Here is a 22206-nt window from a genome sequence, read left to right as displayed (position 1 = left end):
TCAGCCACAGCTCTTGCAGAGTTGTCCTTGAAAGGGCAGTTTCTGGGAGAGCTCTCTCAGCCCCACCTACCTCACAGAGTGTCTATTGTGGAGGTAGAAGATAAAGGAGATTGTGAGCTGCTCTGAGATTCGGAGTGGAGGGCAGGATATAAATCCACTGTCGTCGTCTTATTATTATTACTCTATTGTAATACATACTGAAATAATTATACAACACACGACCCAGTTGCTAACAGGCCACGGACTGCTACCGGTCCACGGTCCGGGCGTCGGGGACCCCTGTTCTAATGCATACCTGTACTGTGAAGGAAGCTCTTCTCCATTGGGAAGGTGAGGAATCTCTGGAGGGGTTATGAAGACGGTATGCTCACTTCTGTAGGACTCATCCAGTTCTATAAGCCGCACATCACCAGTCCTATCAGTATCTACCTGGACAAAGCAGATCGACAGGGAGAGTTACATATCCGGCACTGCACAGATCTAGATGGTATGTGGGTATGGAGAAGCAAAAAAAGTATTGAAAAATTTAATACACAATCTATATCCCATCATGTTATGACCTTTCAATTATTCTTAACACAGGCCTTTGTCGAACCCTAAAAATTAAGATAAAAAACACTTAGTTTTTTTTAGAGAGCCAGTTTGGTGTAGTGATTAAGTATGCGGACTCTTATCTGGGAGAACCGGGTTTGATTCCCCACTCCTCCACTTGCACCTGCTGGAATGGCCTTGGGTCAGCCATAGCTCTGGCAGAGGTTGTCCTTGAAAGGGCAGCTGCTGTGAGAGCCCTCTCCAGCCCCACCCACCTCACAGGGTGTCTGTTGTGGGGGAGGAAGGTAAAGGAGATTGTGAGCCGCTCTGAGACTCTTCGGAGTGGAGGGCGGGATATAAATCCAATATCTTCTTCTTCTTTAAAAATAATTTGTTTGAACATGAATTCAGCATATTACAGAGATCTACAGTAAGCAGCACTATAGGCACTTATTCACTTGGATAATTATCCTGCAAATAGGTTCATAGTTTTTCCATACAGAATATTTTTCAGCCACTCATAATCTTAAGAACATAAGAGAAGCCCTGTTGGATCAGGCCAGTGGCCCCTCCAGTCCAACACTCTATGTCACAGAAGAACATAAGAGAAGCCCTGTTGGATCAGGCCAGTGGCCCATCCAGTCCAACACTCTGTGTCACACAGTGGCCAAAAAAATCAGGTGCCATCAGGAGGTCCACCAGTGGGGCCAGGACACTAGACGCCCTCCCACTGTGCCCCCCCCAAGCACCAAGAATACAGAGCATCACTTGCCCCAGACATAAGAGAAGCCATGTTGGATCAGGTCAATGGCCCATCCAGTCGAACACTGTGTCACACAGTGGCCAAAACAAACAAAAAGCCAGGTGCCGTCAGGAGGTCCACCAGGACACTAGAAGCCCTCCCACTGTGCCCCCCAAGCACCAAGAATACAGAGCATCACTTGCCCCAGACATAAGAGAAGCCATTTTGGATCAGGCCAATGGCCCATCCAGTCCAACACTCTGTGTCACACAGTGGCCAAAAAAATCAGGTGCCATCAGGAGGCCAGGGCACTAGAAGTCCTCCCACTGTGCCCCCCTCCCCCAAGCACCAAGAATACAGAGCATCACTGCCCCAGACAGAGAGTTGCAACGATAAGCTGTAGAATGTATAAGTGTTTTAACTGAGAGCATAATGTGCGTTTGCTGTCGTAACTGTTTTGCTTTTTTATATATCGCCTGAGTGCGCTATCTTAAGAGAAAACTGAAGAATAATAAAGCTTATCTGTTGTTCTGAAAACATCTCTGAGTCTCATGTATTAGGTCTTAAGAGCATCGGGTTGTTTGGGGAACTGTGGTAAGAGAAAGTGTTTATAAAATATGTATAAAGAGAAAATTCTCCAACAGTGAGCAAAAATGGTGAGAGTCTGGAAAGAAAGGAAGGACATCTCTCTCTCCAGGTAGTCAGGATACAACCACTGTGGACAATCTGGGACTCAAAAGGCACTCTAAACTGCTTTTCCCCAGAACTGCAAAACACTTTATAGCACATCTGACTGCGTGTACTATTGGCAATGAAGAAATATTTCCAATATGCTTACTTTGTTTACACAGTCATCGAAAAATGCAAGGCTTGTATCTTTATCACTGACAAAGGAGCACTCTTCGATGAAGCGAATAAACGTCTGTGTCTTGGTCATCAGTGTGTAAAACTTCTGATGCGAACGATCACGACTTTTTAAGAATCCTGTGAAGAAAATGGTGGTATTGTCAATATACTTGTCACAGAAATCTAAAAACTGAGAACAAACAGATGAACTGTACTGTAAGGGGGGGCATTCAGAACCTGCTCCTCTGTTGATCCCCCCCCCTCAAAGGCCTCAGGATTGGGAGGGGCTTTCCAGCATCTCACTCCTCTTCCTCCTGCTGCCAGCTCCCTCGCTCACAGCCTACAGAGGGCAGCCAAGCGCCCTCCCCACCAGGCCCCTCCCAGTTGCTATTAAAGATGGTCTGAAAAATCACGTGTGCCTTTTCCCAGCCCGTTCTCTCACAGAGATTCCCTTTCCCAAGGAAGAAAGGGAGTCACTCAGTTTCTCCTGAAGCAGCCCCAAGCCTCTGTTGAACAGCGGCTCTTTAGAGACATGCTATCAGGATGGCAATCTTTCCCACCATCCGGACAAAGCACCCAAGGAAAACCCCTTATCCCACCCCAGGTGGCAATATCAAAAACCTCACTAATTAATATTGTGGTTTATTTTATATACTTATGCCCTTCCCCCTCCCATCAAGGAGGACCCAAAGCAGCTTTACAGCCTTCTCCTCTCTTCCGTTTTATTCTCACAACAACCCTGTGAGGTAGGTGAGGGCCAAGAGTGTGTGGCCGGCCTCCAACCAGCCAGGTGAAATGGGGATTCCAACTTGTATCTCCCATCTAGACCCGAGTCCAACATTTTAATCACACCACTTCAGCTGCGGCGGTCAATTGCACTGTGACTAGAGGTGTTAGCCAATAACAGTGTTTTAAAAAGACAAATAAAAGTGGAGATTAAGGGTGCTTTTTCACTGACTTGGCTTAACCAACTATAATCTAAATTACCTTTCAATACCAATCTAAAATCTACATCGGTCAGGATTATTTGATTTCTTTTCAGAGCTCCACTTTGTACTAATAGCAGCATCACACACACAAACGTACCAGAAACTCAAATGTATTTTTACTGTGCTAAATGCCCTAAAACTACATCTGATACAAAACTTTGCCTGAAGCCAAATTTGAGAGAAATCTTGAGGGTCATACTCAGATGAAAGAAAATGCAGGAGTGTTAAAAGTAAAGGTAGTCCCCGGTGCAAGCACCAGTTATTTCCAACTATGGGGTGATGTCGCATCATGACATTTTCACAGCAGACTTTTTACTGCGTAGTTTGCCAATGCTTTCCCCAGTCAGCTACATTCCCCCTCAAGCAAGCGGGGGACTCATTTTATCGACCTCGAAAGGATGGAAGGCTGAGTCAACCTTCAGCCGGCTACCTGAACCCAGCTTCCACTGGGATCAAACTCAGATCGTGAGCAGAGAGATTAGACTCCAGTACTGCAGCTTTATCACTCTGAGCCATGGGGCTCCTCTACAGGAGTGTTAGAGGAACTGAAATACAACTATGCTTTAGCTGGCTAAAAACTGCCCCAACAAACTCAGCCCAGTCCCTTACGATTTCTTCCTCTCCATTTGTAAACTCCACACTCAAGCTTCTGATTTGTTCCTGTACCTTGCAGTTCAAAGAGAGAACTGGCGTCTGTTGCTGTTTCAGAAGGTGCTTGGGTAATAGGCCTCAGGTAGGACCTGTAACCTTTTAGTAGAGAGGCCATGAAACAGAGAAATGCTTCCTGGATCTCCACATCTAATAAGTGCATCTTGGTTCCCGAATTGAAATCATAGTCATTCATAGCCAATTCCATCAATGCATCGTCCCTTGGTCTTTGCTGCACTGTGAATGAAGATGAAAAAGGGAAAATAATTACCAATGTTAACAGAAAGTGGTTGTCTTTCATTTCCACAACGCTCGTTTCAATGCCAAGTTCGTTAACCTGCCTTGCTAAAACAAAATGACTTATGGCCTCTTAAAGACTAATGAATTCTGGTGGAAGTTGTATACTGAATTCTGGTGTTGTTTTATACTGTTTTTAGAATGTTATCTGCTCTGAGCCCGTTTTTGGGAAAGGGCAGAATATAAATTGCCTGAATAAATAAGTTTTTATAAGCCACAGCCCACTTTGACAAATGAAGGACTTCTTACATTCAGTTGGCAGACAGAGCCAGCTGGCAGCAGAGAATTGGGAGAGATTACAAAGTAAGTTCAGAAGGGCCCAGTTTCTTATATCACATATTCTCAGGGCATGTGTTTGTTACACCACACTGCAAAGCACACATGAAAACAAGATTGCTGATAAATTATCAGAGGAAGATGAATCAGACTAGTGTACATGCATATACCTGAAAGGAAGGGCAATGCCATTCCTTAGAGTTAACTATCTGAGTTATTATTGCACCCAAATCTCTGCATTTTGTTCCCTCTCGAGACCCAGCGTGGTGTAGCAGAGTGTCAGACTAGGATCTGGGAGATCCAAGTTCAAATCCCCACTCTGCTGGGGGACCTTGAGCGAGTCACATATTCTCAGCCTAACCTAACACAGAGGGATTGTTGTTTGGATCAGATAGAGAAATGTAAGCTGCTTCAGTCCCCACTGGAGAGAAAGGGCGAATACAAATGAAGTAAATATATAAACAGCATTCCTGGTTAGCTGCTTCTTGCAAGAGTTTCCCTACTCAGCAGTGCCATGGAAGACTCTTGGGGAAACTGCACTTCCTGGTCTCTCTTTGCAACTAACATCCTTCCACTGTCTGAGAACTCTTTGCCAATGTCATGCATTGAATGAGTGGGCTCTTGGTCATAATAGTTTACACCGCACAATAAATGCGTTAGTCTTTAAAGTGCCACAAAACTCTTTGTCACTTTGGCTGCAGAAGACTGTCACAGGTACATCCCTCTGGAACTTGCTGAGAGAATTCTGCTACCACAAGCACCACCGGATATCCCTTCTTATCAAAAACTCAATGGCTGCTTGACTGATTTGCGTCCTTCAAGGTGCTGTTCGCAAGCCCATGATGCACTGCCAAATGTGACATGGTTTAATTTTACACAGGATGCTCACGAACTTTGGAAGGAATATTTTGAAGTCTCCGACGACCGCCTAAAAGCACTTTGCTACCTGACCCAAGATTGGCCACCTCTTCTGTGATGTCAAAACGGTTAAGTCACTGGGGCCACAGATCTTACATAACCGCTGAGCCACTATGTACTAAGGTTGCCAAATCCCCAGGTGGGGGCAGGGGATCCCCTGGTTTGGAGGCCCTCCCCCCGCTTCAGGGTTATCAGAAAGCAGGGGAGGGAGGAAAATGTCTGCTGGGCACTCCATTATTCCCTATGGAGACCGATTCCCATAGGGTGTAATGGAGAATTGATCTGCGGTTATCTAGGGCTCTGGGGGGATTTGTTTTTTGAGGTAGAGGCACCAAATCTGCAGCACAGTATCTGATGCCTCTTCTCAAAGGGCCCTCCAAGTTTCAAAAGGATTGGACCAGGGGGTCCAATTCTATGAGCCCCGAAAGAAGGTGCCCCTGTCCATTATTTCCAATGGAGGGAAGGCATTTAAAAGGTGTGCGGCCCCTCTAAATCTGATGGCCAGAACCCAGTTGTGGAGTTCAGTTGTGCTTGTCGCAACCTGTCTCCTGGCTCCACCCCCAAAGTCCCCAGATATTTCTTGAATTGGACTTGGCAACCCTACTATGTACATTAACTAATGGCACCAAAAGAGGAGAAGAGGAACACAGGGCTATCATGAGAAAGCTTCAATAAAGCTTGTGGCCCACACTATCGATCAGCATTTTGTTAAGTTGCCTAAATCTGGTTTAAATATAGCTCACTGTTTACTTAACGTGGCGGGGAAGCATGAAAATCACTAGTTTCGGCAACGTACAAAAGACCTAGACAGGCACATTTACGTTCACAGAACAGTAGGTTGCTATGGAAACACTGACAGAATTGGTCTCGGTAGAAACTCAGTGACATCTGCAAAGAAAAAAGGGCAATTTATGTAAAATGCTGAAATATATACACCGTTTAAGTCAGGGGGTAGGGGTGGGATTGGAATAGAAGTTCTGGATGACTGCTGTGACATCCTTATTAAGCACTTTGATGAAACTGTTCGCATCGAATCCAACTTGGACTGGATATCCCCTTTCCATGGAACAGAGCTATCAAATGATGATTTCCCACCGCTGTGGTGTGACAATGTGAAGATGAAGAAGAAGAAGAAGATATTGGATTTATATCCCGCCCTCCACTCCGAAGAGTCTCAGAGCGGCTTACAATCTCCTTTATCTTCCTCCCCCACAACAGACACCCTGTGAGGTGGGTGGGGCTGGAGAGGGCTCTCCCAGCAGCTGCCCTTTCAAGGACAACTTCTGCCAGAGCTATGGCTGACCCAAGGCCATTCCAGCAGCTGCAAGTGGAGGAGTGGGGAATCAAACCCGGTTCTCCCAGATAAGAGTCCGCACACTTAACCACTACACCAAACTGGCTCTCTGAATAGGGAACTTGTAAAGCTAAACGACTCGGACTGCTTTTTATGCACAAAAAATGTTTTTTAAAATAAATTATTTGGAGGGCAAAAACCACCAGGGGTTGCACCTCGGCCACTCTCTTTTACTTCAACAGAATTCCACAGGTCTCCAGAGACCATCAACGGTTCCCCTCAGAGAAAAATGCAGAGTTAGCAGAAAGGAGGAGGACGTGGTGAAGAAAAGCAGGACGGATTCCGGTTCTTCTGAATGGGGATCCAGAAAATCTTACGATTACTTTGCGTGGCTGACATTTAAAGCCATCTTCAGAGAAATTCTGATATTTGAGAGCTCAGAGTTGCAGTACGAACTGTGGCATTACAACACATGCACCTCCAGGAAGAGATGCTAGTTTCCGGTGCCTAAACCTGAATAACATTAACATATTCCAAGTATTATTCCCATTGTTCATATTTCTGAAACACTTGAGAGAATCCTTCAGTTATTTATGGGGGAAAGTTATCTGCACTGTTAGAATTCTGTTGTTTGTTTTAGGCTTCAACAAGGCGGATGACAAACAACAACAACAATTTTTATTTATATCCCGCCCTCCCCGCCGGAGCAGGCTCAGGGCGGCTAACAACATTATTTCATACATTGGTCATACAATATTAAATAAAACTACATTAACAATCTAATTAAAATTCTGATTAAAATTCTAAAACTAATAAAATTAATAAAATGTACTAGTGCTATATTACGTATTACGTTTGTGATGGCGAGTTCTTTAGCAGTTTCCCTCTTAATCCGTCAGTGAAGGCCAATTGGAAGAGGGTAGTCTTGCAGGCCCTGCGGAACTGTTCAAAGTCCCGCAGGGCCCGCATTTCCTCTGGAAGTTGGTTCCATAGGCGTGGAGCCATAGTAGAGAAGGCTCGGTTGCGGGTGCTTTGCAACTTCACCTCTTTCGGCCCGGGAATGTTCAGCAGGTTTTTCCCGGCTGACCTCAGTGCTCTCTGGGGTTCATACGGGGAGAGACGGTCCCTAACGTAGGCAGGGAATAAATAAATTCCCTGCACGTCACTGGCCATGTCATGGTCATGTGGATAAGATTTTTAATCATTTTCCCCTCTAAAATGTAGTTGATTCCTTATGTTCATGACTACATGCTAATAGTTTGTCTGAAAGCCCGCTTCTTCATAAACAGAGGTAATAGGAAATATATTTTATAGCTTGCATAAAGTACCAGAACATGTTGTGCCACAACTTGGGCTACGCTTATCAAGAAAAACATGCACATATTTTTTAAAAAATACTTAAACTTTGGGTTCTCTATGGATTTGTCCCATTTGCCTCTATGGTCAATTCTTTTCATTGAGATAGTAACAACTATAAAAGGTACAAGAAAGAGATGCTGAAATCTGATCTCTCTGATGCTGCTGCTTACAGATATGAGGACATAAACCATTTATTCTGCCAAACTAACATACTCTAAATCAGGGTTGTCAAACATGTGGCTCAGGGGCCAAATCAGGCCCCCAGAGGGCTCCTATGAGGCCCCTAAGTAACTGGCTGTCATCTGCTTCCTTCTCCTTCTCTCTTGTTTCCTTCTGCATCACAGCTTGCTTTGCAAGGCTTGCTCAATCACACAGGAGCTACAGCGCAAAACCCTCTATTTTTTTCCATTGGCTGAGGCTCCTTCTTTGGGTGAGGGAGGAGAGGGAGAGCTTGCTTTGCCAGCCTCTCTCAATCACACAGCAGAGCTCCTGAGCCAAGCCTCTCATCCTTCTATTGGCTGGGCTCCTCCCCCTCCTAGTCCTCTGGGGAAGGAAGGAAGAGTCTGAGCTTCCTTTGCCTGGTTCCTCGGATTACACAGAAGAGATACAAAGAAAGCACCTTTAAGACTAAGTGCTAATGTTTCAAGCATGTTTTATTTTAATCATGTTTGTGTGTGTCCTTTATAAAGTTTATATCTCTACTACCTCATCTTAAATAGGAACACAGAAAGCCCAGCCTAACATGGCCCAGCCCAACAAGGTCTCATTTCTGTCAGATCCGGCCCTCATAACAAATGAGTTCGACACTCCTGCTATAAACGGTTTCAGGGCACCAACAGGAAAAATACCAGAAATGATACAAGGGCCATGCAGTTTATTATAAAGAACTAGAAGCACGCTAAACAACCTAAATAGAGCACAGGGGATAGGGTTGCCAATCCCCAGGTGGGGGCAGGGGATCCCCCGGTTTGGAGGCCCTCCCCCCCCCCGCTTCAGAGTCGTCAGAAAGCAGGGGGAGGGGAGGGAAATGTCTGCTGGGAACTCTCTTATTCCCTATAGAGATTTATTCCCATAGAAAATCATGGAGAATTGATCCACGGGTATCTGGGGCTCTGGGGGGGCTGTTTTTTGGGGTAGAGGCACCAAATTTTTAATATAGAATCTAGTGCCTCTCCCCAAAATACCCACCAAGTTTCAAAAAGATTGGACCAGGGGGTCCAATTCTAGGAGCCCCAAAAGAAGGTGCCGCTATCCTTCATTATTTCCTATGGAAGGAAGGCATTGAAAAGGAGTGCGGTCCCTTTAAATGTGATGGCCGGAACTCCCTTTGGAGTTCCATTATGCTTGTCACAGCCTTGATCTTGGCTCCATCCCTAATGTCTCCTGGCTCCACCCCCAAAGTCTCCTGGCTCCACCTCCAAAGTCCCCAGATATTTCTTGACTTGGACTTGGCAGCCCTAACAGGGGAGAATCATTGGGGCATGAGCGACAGACCTTTCCCATCACTTCCTCATTAACCTTCATACTGTGTCATCTAGGAACAATCTTTTAAATATATACCATCCATATCATGTACAGCACATGATATGTATTTCTTGTATTTAAGTCAGCTGAAGTCACCTCCCCCCTACTAAACAGTGCCTATTTTGTAACCCTCTGAACTGCTTGGTGAACCAAGGCAAACGCCAAACTTATGGTCATTTCCTCACTTACGTTCCGTTAGCTGCTGAAACAGGTTATTCAAAGTGTTCAACAGGTTTTTGCAAGGTTTCTTTGGCAAAATCTTCCACGCAATGTTTCTCTTCTCTCCAGGTCTAAAAGAAGAAGGCACATTTTAATACTTACAGAGAAAAGTATGGGGTTATTTTTAAAAATTCTTTGTCAGATCACTTTTGGCGTGCTTGCAGCTAGAAATCATGAACTGATGTGAAAAAAAAACGCCTAAATGCAATAGATATGTTTTTTTTAAAAATGGCTGCAAATAGATGGCACCTCACACAATGGATCTTGCATTGCTATCAAAATCAGGGGTGTCAAACATGCAGTTTGGGGGCCGAATCAGGCCCCCGGAGGGCTCCTAACAGGCCCTCAAGCAACTGGCTGTCATCTGCTTTTCTCTCCCTCTCTCTTGCTTCCTTCTGCATAACAGCTTGCTTTGCCAGGCTTGCTCAATTGCACAGGAGCTACAGAGCAAAGCCTCTGTTTTCTCCATTGGCTGCGGCTTCTCCCTTGGGGAAGAAGTGGGGAGGAACAGCATGCCTTGCCCTCAGTCACACAGCAGAGCTACTGAACCAAGCTTCTCTTCCTTCTATTGACTGAGACTTCTCCCACCCCAGTCCCTGGGGAAGGAAGTAAAGAGCCAGAGCTTCCTTTGCCCAGTTCCCTGGATCCCATGGGAGAAATACAAAGAAAGCACCTTTAAGACCAATGAATACTGATGTTTTAAGCATGATTTAATTTTTTTTAAAAAATATGTGTTTGTGTTCTTTATAGGATTTATATCTCTGCTACCTAATCTTAAATAGGTACACACATGGCCCAGCCCAAGGTCTCATTTATGTCAGAACCGGCCCTCATAACAAACGAGTTCGACACCACTGCTCAAGATTGTTCATGCATTTGCTCTGTTGCTGATGGAAACCCTCCCGGGATGAGCAGGGATTCTCCCTCCCCTCTTTTCTGTAGAAAGCACTGAGTGCACTGCTTGTTTCTATTAATATTTTAAAGGTTTTCCATTCCTTTGCTTCCACGCTAATTTATTCAGCTTCTCCTCTAACCGCCCCCAGTCTTACTGCCTCTGGATAACGGTTACTTTCAACTACGTTTTCTTTTAAGCTTGTGAGAGTTGCACAGTGAGATACCCGAAATCTGTACAGGCACAAACAAGCTTACAGATGGTTCGCTTTTGATGGTGTGCGTGTGCATAAAAAGGTTACAGACGACCTTCTTGTGCAGCTTTTCTTCCCGATGAAGTTGGCAAAGGCTGGACCACCAACAACTACAGGAGAAAAAATTATCTAAACCCTGCTTTCAGACTGTGTGGTCTTAAGTAGCAGCCCTTATCCACGTAAGCTTTGACTGATGCTTTTAGGAAAGCTACCGGCAGAAATGATTAAGACGATACAATCTGAAGATTATAGCTGAGGCAGCTCCTATGTCTGTGTGATCCTCTAATAACGGGGAATAGTTTTTGAGGCAGAGTGTGGCAACACATGAAAATACGGTTCTATTAATTATCATCTGGCTAACTGTCAAGCCCAGATATTCCCAATAATGAAGTCCTTTGTTTTATTTCAAATAGAATGGTTTATTCCGGAATTCAAAGGTGCCCAAGGAACACGATCCTTGGAAATACTGAGACACCAGAGGTTATATGGTGCTATATAGGGTATCATAAACGGTTACAAAAAAGCGCTTCATTCAAACCTAAAGTTCAAAGGGTACAGCAGTAACTTTCTTTTACACCACAAAAGCATTCTAACACTACATCTCTAACTGATAACAAGCCTGTGAAGGAAGCCTGTGAAAATTAGGGAATGCACTCTTCAGACACAGCATATCTTTCCCAGTAACATCAACATTCTTGGCCGTTGTGGACAAGCTGTAAATAATGGAGAATGGCCAGAGCATCGGTTTGACATTTGTTCAGCCGTCTTATATCAAAATAGTCGGGCTTGACACTAACATCTTGCAGAAGGCATTATGGACCACCTGAAGCTGTTTGTTTTGGTTGCCATCTTGTTTCCGACTGCTTTAAATTTGGTTTTTAGATTATATGTTTTTTATGGGTTTTTTATACGTTGTATGCCCTGAGCCCACTTGTGGGGTAGGACAGACAGGCTGTAAGTCTAAATAAATAAATAATGAATAGCCAGCACATATATCTTTATCTCTTGATGAAGAATAGCCAGTTAGGTCCCGGGAGAGATGGCGTGGAATTTTTCCAAATGAATGAAATAACAGTGTCGTTGGCTAAGAAGAATTAGTTTTTTATACCACGCTCTTCACCACTCAAAGAAGTCTCAGAGAGGCTTACAATTGCCTTCCCTTCCTCTCTGCACATTAGACACCCTGTGAAGTAGGTGGGGCTGAGAAAGCTCTGTTGTGACTGACCCAAGGTCACCCAGCTGGCTGTATGTGGAAGAGTGGAGAATCAAACCTAGTTCTCCAGATTAGAATCCGCAGCTCTTAACTGCTGCACCACACTGGCTCTTGGAGCTTAATACATGAGTGTGCTAAGAGCCTTTGCCCCAGTTCAGAATACAGACCTGCATTACACGGCTGGTTGTAAGAATCACAATGTTTGTGAAGGGCTCTGAAATATTTATCATACGTAAGTAAACTATTATATGATCTGTGGGTGAGAATGAACCATGCCAAAACTAACGCCACAGACAAAATGATCCCCTCAAATCGAAACAGAACATTTTTCAGGTTCACAGTCAGTCAGTTCACAGGTTCAGCTGTAAAGTCATAAAACAGCATAAATATACACAGGAAAAGACAGCATGGTTTTCTTTCTCCAGTAAGCAGAACAAGGAAATGAAGAAAATGAGATTCCATTGCTGCGCTCACTGCTAAATTGCTACGATACAGTATAGAAAAGTAGTTTGTGCTTACTGTGAAATGGTGTTTGTATCTAGGTCGACGCAGCTAACATCTGGCGGAGGGTCATAGAGATCAAAGTATCTTGAATCAATCCCCACTATAAACGGGCATGGTGCAGTCAAAACATCTGCCAAGGCCAGAGGGCAAAGAGGAATGTACGGGCACGGCCAGTGGAAAGGAAAGATCATCTTTTTTAAAAAGAAAGAGGGAAACATATGCGTTGGATATGAATAAGCAGAAAAGCTCCAGACAGTTGTCGCCACGTGATGGACATTCAACACGAACGTTAGCGACGGACAACACGAATCTTATTTAGCTCCTGTAGACAGGCATCAGGCCCCTTTTCTTTTTCAAACGTTGAGCATTTTGCCTTGTGCAAAAGGAAGATGAAGAAGATGAAGATATTGGATTTATATCCCGCCCTCCACTCCGAAGAGTCTCAGAGCGGCTCACAATCCCCTTTCCCTTCCTCCCCCACAACAGACACCCTGTGAGGTAGATGAAGATATTGGATTTATATCCCGCCCTCCACTCCGAAGAGTCTCAGAGCGGCTCACAATCTCCTTTCCCTTCCTCCCCCACAACAGACACCCTGTGAGGTAGATGAAGATATTGGATTTATATCCCGCCCTCCACTCCGAAGAGTCTCAGAGCGGCTCACAATCTCCTTTACCTTCCTCCCCCACAACAGACACCCTGTGAGGTAGATGAAGATATTGGATTTATATCCTGCCCTCCACTCCGAAGAGTCTCAGAGTGGCTCACAATCTCCTTTACCTTCCTCCCCCACAACAGACACCCTGTGAGGTAGATGAAGATATTGGATTTATATCCTGCCCTCCACTCCGAAGAGTCTCAGAGCGGCTCACAATCTCCTTTCCCTTCCTCCCCCCACAACAGACACCCTGTGAGGTAGATGAAGATATTGGATTTATATCCCGCCCTCCACTCTGAATCTCAGAGTCTCAGAGCGGCTCACAATCTCCTTTACCTTCCTCCCCCACAACAGACACCCTGTGAGGTGGGTGGGGCTGGAGAGGGCTCTCACAGCAGCTGCCCTTTCAAGGACAACCTCTGCCAGAGCTATGGCTGACCCAAGGCCGTGCTAGCAGGTGCAAGTGGAGGAGTGGGGAATCAAACCCGGTTCTCCCAGATAAGAGAGCTAAGGCTGACCCAAGGCCATTCCAGCAGGTGCAAGTGGAGGAGTGGGGAATCAAACCCATTTCTCTCAGATAAGAGTCCGCACACATAACCACTACACCAAAAGGAAAGGAGGCCTCCAGGAATTTCTCACGAGCAAAAGCCCTAGTCACACAAACAGTAGTTGCTCCAGAGCAGGGGTGGCCAAACTATGGCCCAGGAGCCACATGGGCTCTTTCATGCCCCAGGCTTGCTCTGCCAGTCTGAAACAAACATTCTCTTCTGCAGGGAGACAGAACAGCCTAGCATCAGATGACAAAACAGCTTTAAAAGCCCATCTGCATAAACATCCAATGCAGAAGGTAAAACAACAAACAAAACACTTAAAACATGACACACACACACGTATTGTGTGGCTCTCAAAGCCCCCCCCCCCCACCCCACTGGTCAGCTAGGAGAAGAGATTTCCCTCTTTAAATAACTTCGCCAAGTCAGCTGGCAGCTTGGAGAATCAATTTAAAATTAAAGTTGCTTTCTTTCCACCTCCCCTCTCCATCTTCCTTGAGGCTCTCAAACATCTGATGTTTATTCTATGTGGCTCTTTTGTTAAGCAAGTTTGGCTACTCCTGCCCCAGAGTATTTGCCTGTGCCCATTCACATCATTAGAGCTCGCGTAAGAGAACATTCCAAGGGATCGTGCCCCAGGCTTGCTCTGCCAGTCTGAAACAAAACATTCTCTTCTGCAGGGAGACAGAACAGCCCAGCGTCCGATGACAAAACAGCTTTAAAAGCCCATCTGCATAAACATCCGAAGGAGGAGAAGGTAAAACAACAAACAAAACACTTAAAACATGACACACACACTGACACACACAAATCCTTCAGTGGTGTACCATACAGTTAGGTGTACCATACAGCTCCTTTGGTGTACCATACAGCTCAGTGGTGTACCATACAGTTAGGTGTACCATACAGTGGTGTACCATACAGCTCCTTTGGATTCGTGGAATCCATCCCATGGGATCTGAGAACCTGGCCATAGTATCATATAAACAGGTCTATTCTACCTCATATGATCTGGACGCTCAGCCGGAATTTTCATGGCAAGTTCACTGAATGCAGCAGCTAAGCTGCAGACAAATGCAGACTGTTGGATAACAACTGGCCAGCACAATGGCTACTAATTTACTCCCAGATTTAATTTAAAGCGCCGATTCTTACCTCTAAACAAAAGCCCTCAAGAACCTTCTGTTCCCATACAAACTTCACTGGCTATTATCATCTGCTTCAGAGGCCCTGATCCAATTACTATCCCCCACTAACCTCAGAGGAGGAGTGAATAAGGACTTTTCTATTGGGGTGCAAAATCCGACGGCTTTTTGGCACCTTTGGACATTTTTCTACAGCTTTTTCAGGCTGTTTCTTTGGATTTTGTTATCTTTTGTGTGTCCCAGTAGACTATGTTTGCTGTGGTCGGCCACTGTGCACAATTGAGTTTTAATTATTTATCTGATGTTCGTCTGTTTGTTTTGTTACTGATATTTAATATACAAAATGAGCTTTAATTATTTATCTGCTACTAGCTACTTTCTGAATATGTTATTTGTGCTGGATTTGATAACGAATTATAATGCTTGTATCTTCTATTGTTGGAAACAGCCTAATAAACTTCAAAACGGAGAATGCAGTGCATAAAAACATCAATCCATCAATAAGTTTTTACACTTGTGGATATCAGGAGCTTCACAATGAAAACCCTGAGAATGTGTTCTCGTCCCTAGAGCTTTGGACCGTCTATCAGCAACCAATTTTGGGGGTGGAGGGGGAAAATACTTACAGAGACTAGTGCTTCTGTTACGCTTGTTAGGACAGACGGCCGTAAAGAATGGATAAGGATTTTATGTTCCGTCACTGCAAATACAAGGAGATTTACTGCATTCTCAGGTCCGAGATTCTGCAGAAGAGTAGAAAACTTTCCCCCGCTATCAAAGAAGAAAAGCCCAGAGATGAATAACTTAGCAATGATTGTTGAGTAGCGTTAGCATTAAAAGGTGCTGAAAATAGGTAAAAACAAATCAATTTTGTCTTTGGTTCTCCGTCCTCTTAAATAAAGATATGTATCTATGTACTTAAGAACACAAAGTATTATGATGAACTCTAGGGAAATTAAGACAATATTAGTAAAAGTTGCCATTCTTTATAGAGAAAACTATATTGCAAACAATTTATTTTTTCTCCTCATCGTGCAAATGGAAATAGTTTTTCTCATTCCCAACGTTTGCCTCTTTTTGGTTCCCTTATAGCAAATACTTTCTTAAATTGCTGCACGTCCCTCGGCTAATGAATATTAAATAATAATTATGTTTTCACTTGCCTCAGTGGTAGAGGTGATGATATGGGTTGACTAAGGATCAAACTGTCGTGAGGTGATAACTTAAGACAAAAAAAGAAAAAGAGATTTTCAACATGTACCTTAAGTTATGGACACCTGACATCTATGAAAGCGCTTGTTAATTTTTATCTGATATTACAGCAACTAGTCATATTTAGCAGTGATACGCATAGGAAATAGCTATTAATTCACAGAAAATGCTCTATTATTTACTGCATTTAGAAAGGCTAAAGACTTCACAAAGCACTTGGCAAATGGGTATTGATGTGTAAAGCAGGCACTGCTAGATTTCAGCAAATGTTTGTTAGCTTCACGAAGTTAATACAGTTGCTACAGACCGGACAGCCCCACCGTTAACAACACATCCTGTGCACGCATCAGGATTCATAGTCCAGCTCCACAGCTTCAAGGAGTTCATGCCAGCGCTGGTCTGTTTACTTATACATCCTAATTAACTGGCTAAATAATTTAACACGGATATCCTCTTCCCCAAAGGTTTCATCAGCGATGCCCTTGAGAAGGCATGCTAGGACGTCCAAGAAAAGGAGTCAGCGCTTTAGCAAATAGCCATGACCGTGAAAGCATCGCCGTGCCCTGTAGGGATGCGATGAAGGTTGACTGAGGGTCCCAATTACATGATATGGTTTTTAAAAAGGTAGGTCCTGGTTCCCCAGATCCGATTAGCTTTCCCTGCAACCAAGAAGCAGCTTTTTCAAAGTCTGCGGGGCTCACTTCGGCTTAGAGAAATGCCACAGGATGAAGGGGGAGGCAGGAGCTATTAGCCCCCCTTTTGGATGCGCAGGTGCAATTGAGACGTGGGGCAATTGGCATTTAATGCTTTTAATGTAAATGTTTTTTATTGTAAGTTATGTCTTGTGAGCCGCTCTGAGCCTGCTTCGGTGGGGAGGGCGGGATGTAAATCCAATAAAAGAAACAAAATTGCTTCATTTGGCCCTGTGTGCACATCTTAACACACAAGGCACGGCCCACAGAAATTTCAGAGATCTGATGCAGCTAAGAAACCGCATCACAGGTCCATATAACAAAATCAAAAGACGAAAGGAGGGAACCCTTCAAACAAATAGCCGTTCAGAAGGGTGTAACGTTCAGGTGAAAAGAAATGTGTGACTTGAGCCCACTGATTGAAAATTATTCATTCCTTCATTCGATTTGTATCCTGCCAAAGCAGGCTCGGGGCGGCACAAATAATAAATATCTTCGAGTAATATATACACTAGAAGTACCATTGGTCATTGTGTTGTTAGCCGCCCTGAGCCTGCTCGGCGGGGGAGGGCGGGGTACAAATAAAAATTTGTTATTATTATTATTATTATTATTATAGAAGTGTCAATTCTCACTATTTTCACAGTACATTCATAGTATAAGGTACATAAAAGAAATATACAAAAAAGAACAAATAACAATCAAAAGGTAAGAGGACAAAGTTTGAGACCAATAGCACCCTTAAGACCAACAAAGTTTAATTCTAGGTATAAGTTTCCATGTACATGCACACGAGAGCTTATACCCCGAATTAAACTTCGTTGGTCTTAAAGGTATGTGTGCACATGAAAGCTTACACCCAGAGTTAAATTTCGTTGGTCTTAAAGGTGCCACTGGACTCAAACTCTGTCCTCTTGCTGCAGACCAACACAGCTACCCACCTGAATCAATTTAAAAGTGATTCAAATACAAATTCACCCAAAAGTTCAAAGGGCAACGTTCCACATAAGGTGGTGCCTTATGAAGAAATCTCTGCTATTTCCCTAGACTACATGATGCAAATTCTCCAAATCTACAGGCAGGTTCACAAACCCTTCCTCACTTGACGGCTGCAGCATCATGGGAAATTTCGTACGTAAATGAGCCATCACTGACTGCTCTTGCATTCCACTTCAGGCACAATGACGTTCGATGGGAGTCAGTTCGCACCTTCTCCTATGGAGTCATTAAGTGCCCAGTAATCCAAGATGCGGACATGCAAGCGTGGATCACCTCAGAAATCAACAAAGTTATCAGCAAGGATGGATTAACACTTACCTGGACTAAAATTCTCGGTCTCTGCGGGGATGGGAAAGGAACTTTGTGCATAAAATGAGAAATATGCCTGAAAAAGAGGAAATGTCGATTTCAGCTTCATATACCACAAATAAACTGAACGTGTTAGTATGGCGTCTGCCCAGCCACCCCCACTCTTTACTTGTATAACCAGCCCACAAAGTAGGCAAGGAAGGTCCAGCCTTGCTCAAAAGCCAAGCAGAAGCTGCTTTTGTGGAAGGAAACCCCTCTTCCCAGCAGGGACCCCTTGAGGCTCCCTGACTCTTTGTCTTCTTTCAAGCACTTGGGCGAGGGGGCTTTCCCTCCAAACACTGCCCCCCACCAGCGTTGCCTCTAAGCTGAGTTAGCTCACAGATTTTTAGCCTCCAGCTCACACAGTTTTGTCTCAGCTCAGGAAGGATGACCCCAGGGCACACTAATTTATGCAGTAGCTCACAACTTTAATGCCAGCAGCTCACAAAGTAAAAAAATTTCTCACAAGACTCTGCAGCTTAGAGGGAATATTGGCCCCCACCTCCTGGGTTTTTTATCCCCCTTTCCAGCTTTATGCATTAAAAAGGGCTGCTTCGGTAACACTGGCCACAGCAAGGTCTCACAAGTAGGAATCTTTAGGACAAAATCTGAGTCCAGTGGCACCTTTAAAACCAACATAGATTTTGTAATTCAAGGTATGAGCTTTTGTGTGCAGGCACGCTTCCTCAGGTACCTGTCAGTCTTTTTAAACCTCATAAATAAATGCAAGTTTTATTCTCCTAGTATATCTCTAGTACATACAGACCTACTTAAATTGTGGTGCAGATAAAGATGAAGAAAATGAAACACAAAAAGATTTCCGAATTAATGTTGACGCTACAATGCTTGGCATCTGCCCTTCCCTCCCAAAACAAAGATGCAAATGGGCTTGTAAGACCAAATTGTTTAAACTTGCTTTCAATAGTTAAGGGGAGGTGGATATTATTCCACAGTACCGGCAATCCCACTGAATTGAAATAACTGAAACATATGGAATTCACTGCCACAGTAGGTGGTGGCAGCTACAAGCATAGACAGCTTCAAGAGGGGACTGGATAAACATCTGGCGCAGAGGTCCATCAGTGGCTATTAGCCACAGCATATTATTGGAACTATCTGGGGCAGTGATGCTTTGTATTCTTGGTGCTTTGGGGGGGGGGGCAAAGTGGAAGGGCTTCTAGCTCCACTTGTGAACCTCCTGATGGCACTTGGGGTTTTTTTGGGCCACTGTGTGACACAGAGTGTTGGACTGGAAGGGCCATTGGCCTGATCCAACATGGCTTCTTTTATGTTCTTATGTAAACCAGAAACATCAGAATAATCAGAATTTCAATGTGCATCTTGGACGTCGTGATTGTCAAATGTATGGAAATGATTCCACTGTATATCTTGTTTTAAAATTTTGCTTGTTTTTAACTGCTGTGAACTGCCCTGAGCCTGTTAGGGGAGGGCGGGATAAAAGTACACACACACACACATATATATATGGATGGCTAAGGGGAATGCTTTCTGGCTGCCATTAACACGGGAAGGGCCATAGCTCAGTGACAGAGCATCTGTTCGGCTTGCAGAAAGGCCCAGGTTCAATCCCCAGCGCCTCCAGTTAAAAGCATCCGGAAGGAGGCAATGTGAAAGACTTCTGCCTGAGATCCTGCAGAGCCTCTGCCAGTCTAAACAAACAGTACTGAAACCCAGATGGACCAATGGCCTGATTCAGTATAAGGCAGCTTGAGTCCCTGTTGCTACAAACATTCGCCCACAAACCTCAGCCTTCTCTGAGATGAAAGGGCTTGTCTTGCTCTCAGTCCACGACAAGCATAACCGGAGACTACAACAGCAGGTTAAAGAGAATAAAATAAATGATTTTTCAAATGACCGGCTCCAGTGAATTGTGCCTGTCTGCCTCAATACAGAGTTTCCTAAAACGGCGTGGCTGGCTGATGACTCACAGGGGAACAAGGAGGGTGAACAAACTGCTGCGGAGCTAGCAAACTGGAAGCAACAGAGGTTGCTAGGCCTGCCTGCCCCCCCACGTTCCCTCGAAGCCGCAGAGTCTTGTGAGCAAAGATTCTACTTTGTGAGCGGCTGGCATTAAAGTTGTGAGCTGCTGCATCAATCAGTGTGCTCTGGGGCCATCCTTCCCGAGCTAAGACAAAAATGTGTGAGCTGGAGGCTAAAAATCTGTGAGCTAGCTCACGCTAACTCAGCTTAGAGGGAACACTGCCTGCCACACCTGAGAATACCGGCCATTTGTGGCACATCTATAACTTGAAACAAAGGGGGAAACCCACATGCTTTCTTCCAATTTGCAAAAAAGGAAATGATGCTTGGTCTCCCGGAAGCTACTGTTACATGTCATGAACCATCAGACACTCAATTACTTACAAAATGAGGAACCATTTTGCAGCCGCTGAGTCTTTCTCCGGTACCAGAAAACCAACTGAAAGGATCTAGAGGGATCAGGGTTTAGAAGCTCAGCTCACAACCCAAAAATGCACTGCACTGTTCTTAGGTCTGTCTCATATCCATCTCACATCCTGTCAAGCAGATATGCTCCAGGAGTTCCCTGCTGAAACATAGGGAGAGGCCATGGTCCAGTGGTAGAACATCTGTTTGGCATGCAGAAGGTCCCAGGTTCAGTCCTGAGCAGGTTCAGTCAGTTCAAAGGACCAAGCAGTAGGTGTGGTGAAAGACCTCGTCTGGAAAGCCACTGCCAGCCTGCATAGGCAATACTGACTCCGACAGACCAAGAGTCTGATTCAATATAAGACAGCTTCATGTATTCTTGTATAAAAACGTAATGGTAGTCCCCTGTGCAAACACCAGTCGTTTCTGACTCTGGGGTGATGTTGCTTTCACGACGTTTTCACGACATGAAAGCAACGTCACCCCAGAGTCGGAAACGACTGGTGCTTGCACAGGGGAACTTTCCTTTCTTTGCCATTGCCTTCCCCAGTCATCTACACTTTCCCCCCAGCAAGCTGGGTACTCATTTTACCGACCTCAGAAGGATGGAAGGCTGAGTCAACCTGGAGCCGGCTACCTGAATCCAGCTTCTGCTGGGGATCGAACTCAGGTCGTGAGCAGAGCTTAGGACTGCAATACTGCAGCTTTACCACTCTGCGCCACGGGGCTCTTGTGTTCCTGTATAGTCCCTTCCAATTCTGTGATTCTATGATTCTATAGGGATGCTATAGGCTGATCCTGCACTGAGTGAGGGGGGTGGGGTTGGACAAGATGGCCTGTTTGGTCCCTTCCAACTCTGTGATTTTATGATTCTATATGAGGTGGAGACCTATTTTGGATCAGGGACAGAAGAAAAAGGGGTACAAACTTCCCATGTCATGTTTCCCCAACCTGAAATGGCCCCAGAGAGCCACTGTTTGATCTGATGGGAAATGTACATGAACTAATGGGCTTCTAAACAGGTTTCATCACTGATAGGTTGCTCAGAGGCTGATATAGTTGGGAAAACTGCAAGTGTGGGGGAAGATGGACAGATGCACTCTGTGAAACTCTGAGCCAATCTGGGCCCCTGAATGTCTGTGTTTCAACAGGAAACTCCCAGTATATGTCTGCAAGAACTTAAGGACATAAGAGAAGCCATGTTGGATCAGGCCAATGGCCCATCCAGTCCAACACACTGTGTCCCATAAGAACATAAGAGAAGCCATGTTGGATCAGGCCAATGGCCCATCCAGTCCAACACACTGTGTCCCATAAGAACATAAGAGAAGCCATGTTGGATCAGGCCAATGGCCCATCCAGTCCAACACTCTGTGTCACAAAGTGGCCAAAAAAATTATATATATATACACATATATATACACACTGTGGCTAATAGCCAATGATGGACCTCTGCTCCATATTTTTATCTAACCCCCTCTTGAAGCTGGCTATGCTTATAGCTGCCACCACCTCCTGTGGCAGTGAATTCCACATGTTAATCACCCTTTGGGTGAAGAAGTACTTCCTTTAATCCGTTCTAACCTGACTGCTCAGCAATTTCATCGAATGCCCACGAGTTCTTGTATTGCGAGAAAGGGAGAAAAGTACTTCTTTCTCTGCTTTCTCCATCCCATGCATAATCTTGTAA

General features: G+C 44.7%; 1 protein-coding gene across 2 annotated transcripts in view; it reads right to left on the bottom strand.

Moving 5' to 3' along the window:
* The window catches only part of DENND4A (DENN domain containing 4A), a 93129-nt gene that overhangs the window by 51674 nt on the left and 19249 nt on the right, over window positions 1–22206 (bottom strand). For both annotated transcript variants that reach the window (XM_060259906.1, XM_060259907.1), the window contains exons 6-13: window positions 18081–18147; window positions 16023–16081; window positions 15486–15630; window positions 12521–12696; window positions 9614–9714; window positions 3775–3993; window positions 2112–2257; window positions 296–429 (exon numbers count right to left, since the gene is read on the bottom strand). In XM_060259906.1, coding sequence (XP_060115889.1) covers window positions 296–429; window positions 2112–2257; window positions 3775–3993; window positions 9614–9714; window positions 12521–12696; window positions 15486–15630; window positions 16023–16081; window positions 18081–18147 — 1047 coding nt within the window. The remainder of the gene's footprint in view (window positions 1–295; window positions 430–2111; window positions 2258–3774; window positions 3994–9613; window positions 9715–12520; window positions 12697–15485; window positions 15631–16022; window positions 16082–18080; window positions 18148–22206) is intronic.

This window comes from Heteronotia binoei, chromosome 19 (genome assembly GCF_032191835.1).
Source record: "Heteronotia binoei isolate CCM8104 ecotype False Entrance Well chromosome 19, APGP_CSIRO_Hbin_v1, whole genome shotgun sequence".
NCBI classification, from domain to species: domain Eukaryota; kingdom Metazoa; phylum Chordata; class Lepidosauria; order Squamata; family Gekkonidae; genus Heteronotia; species Heteronotia binoei.
The sequence above is the reverse complement of the archived record's forward strand: the minus strand, read 5'-3'. Positions and strand labels throughout refer to the sequence as shown.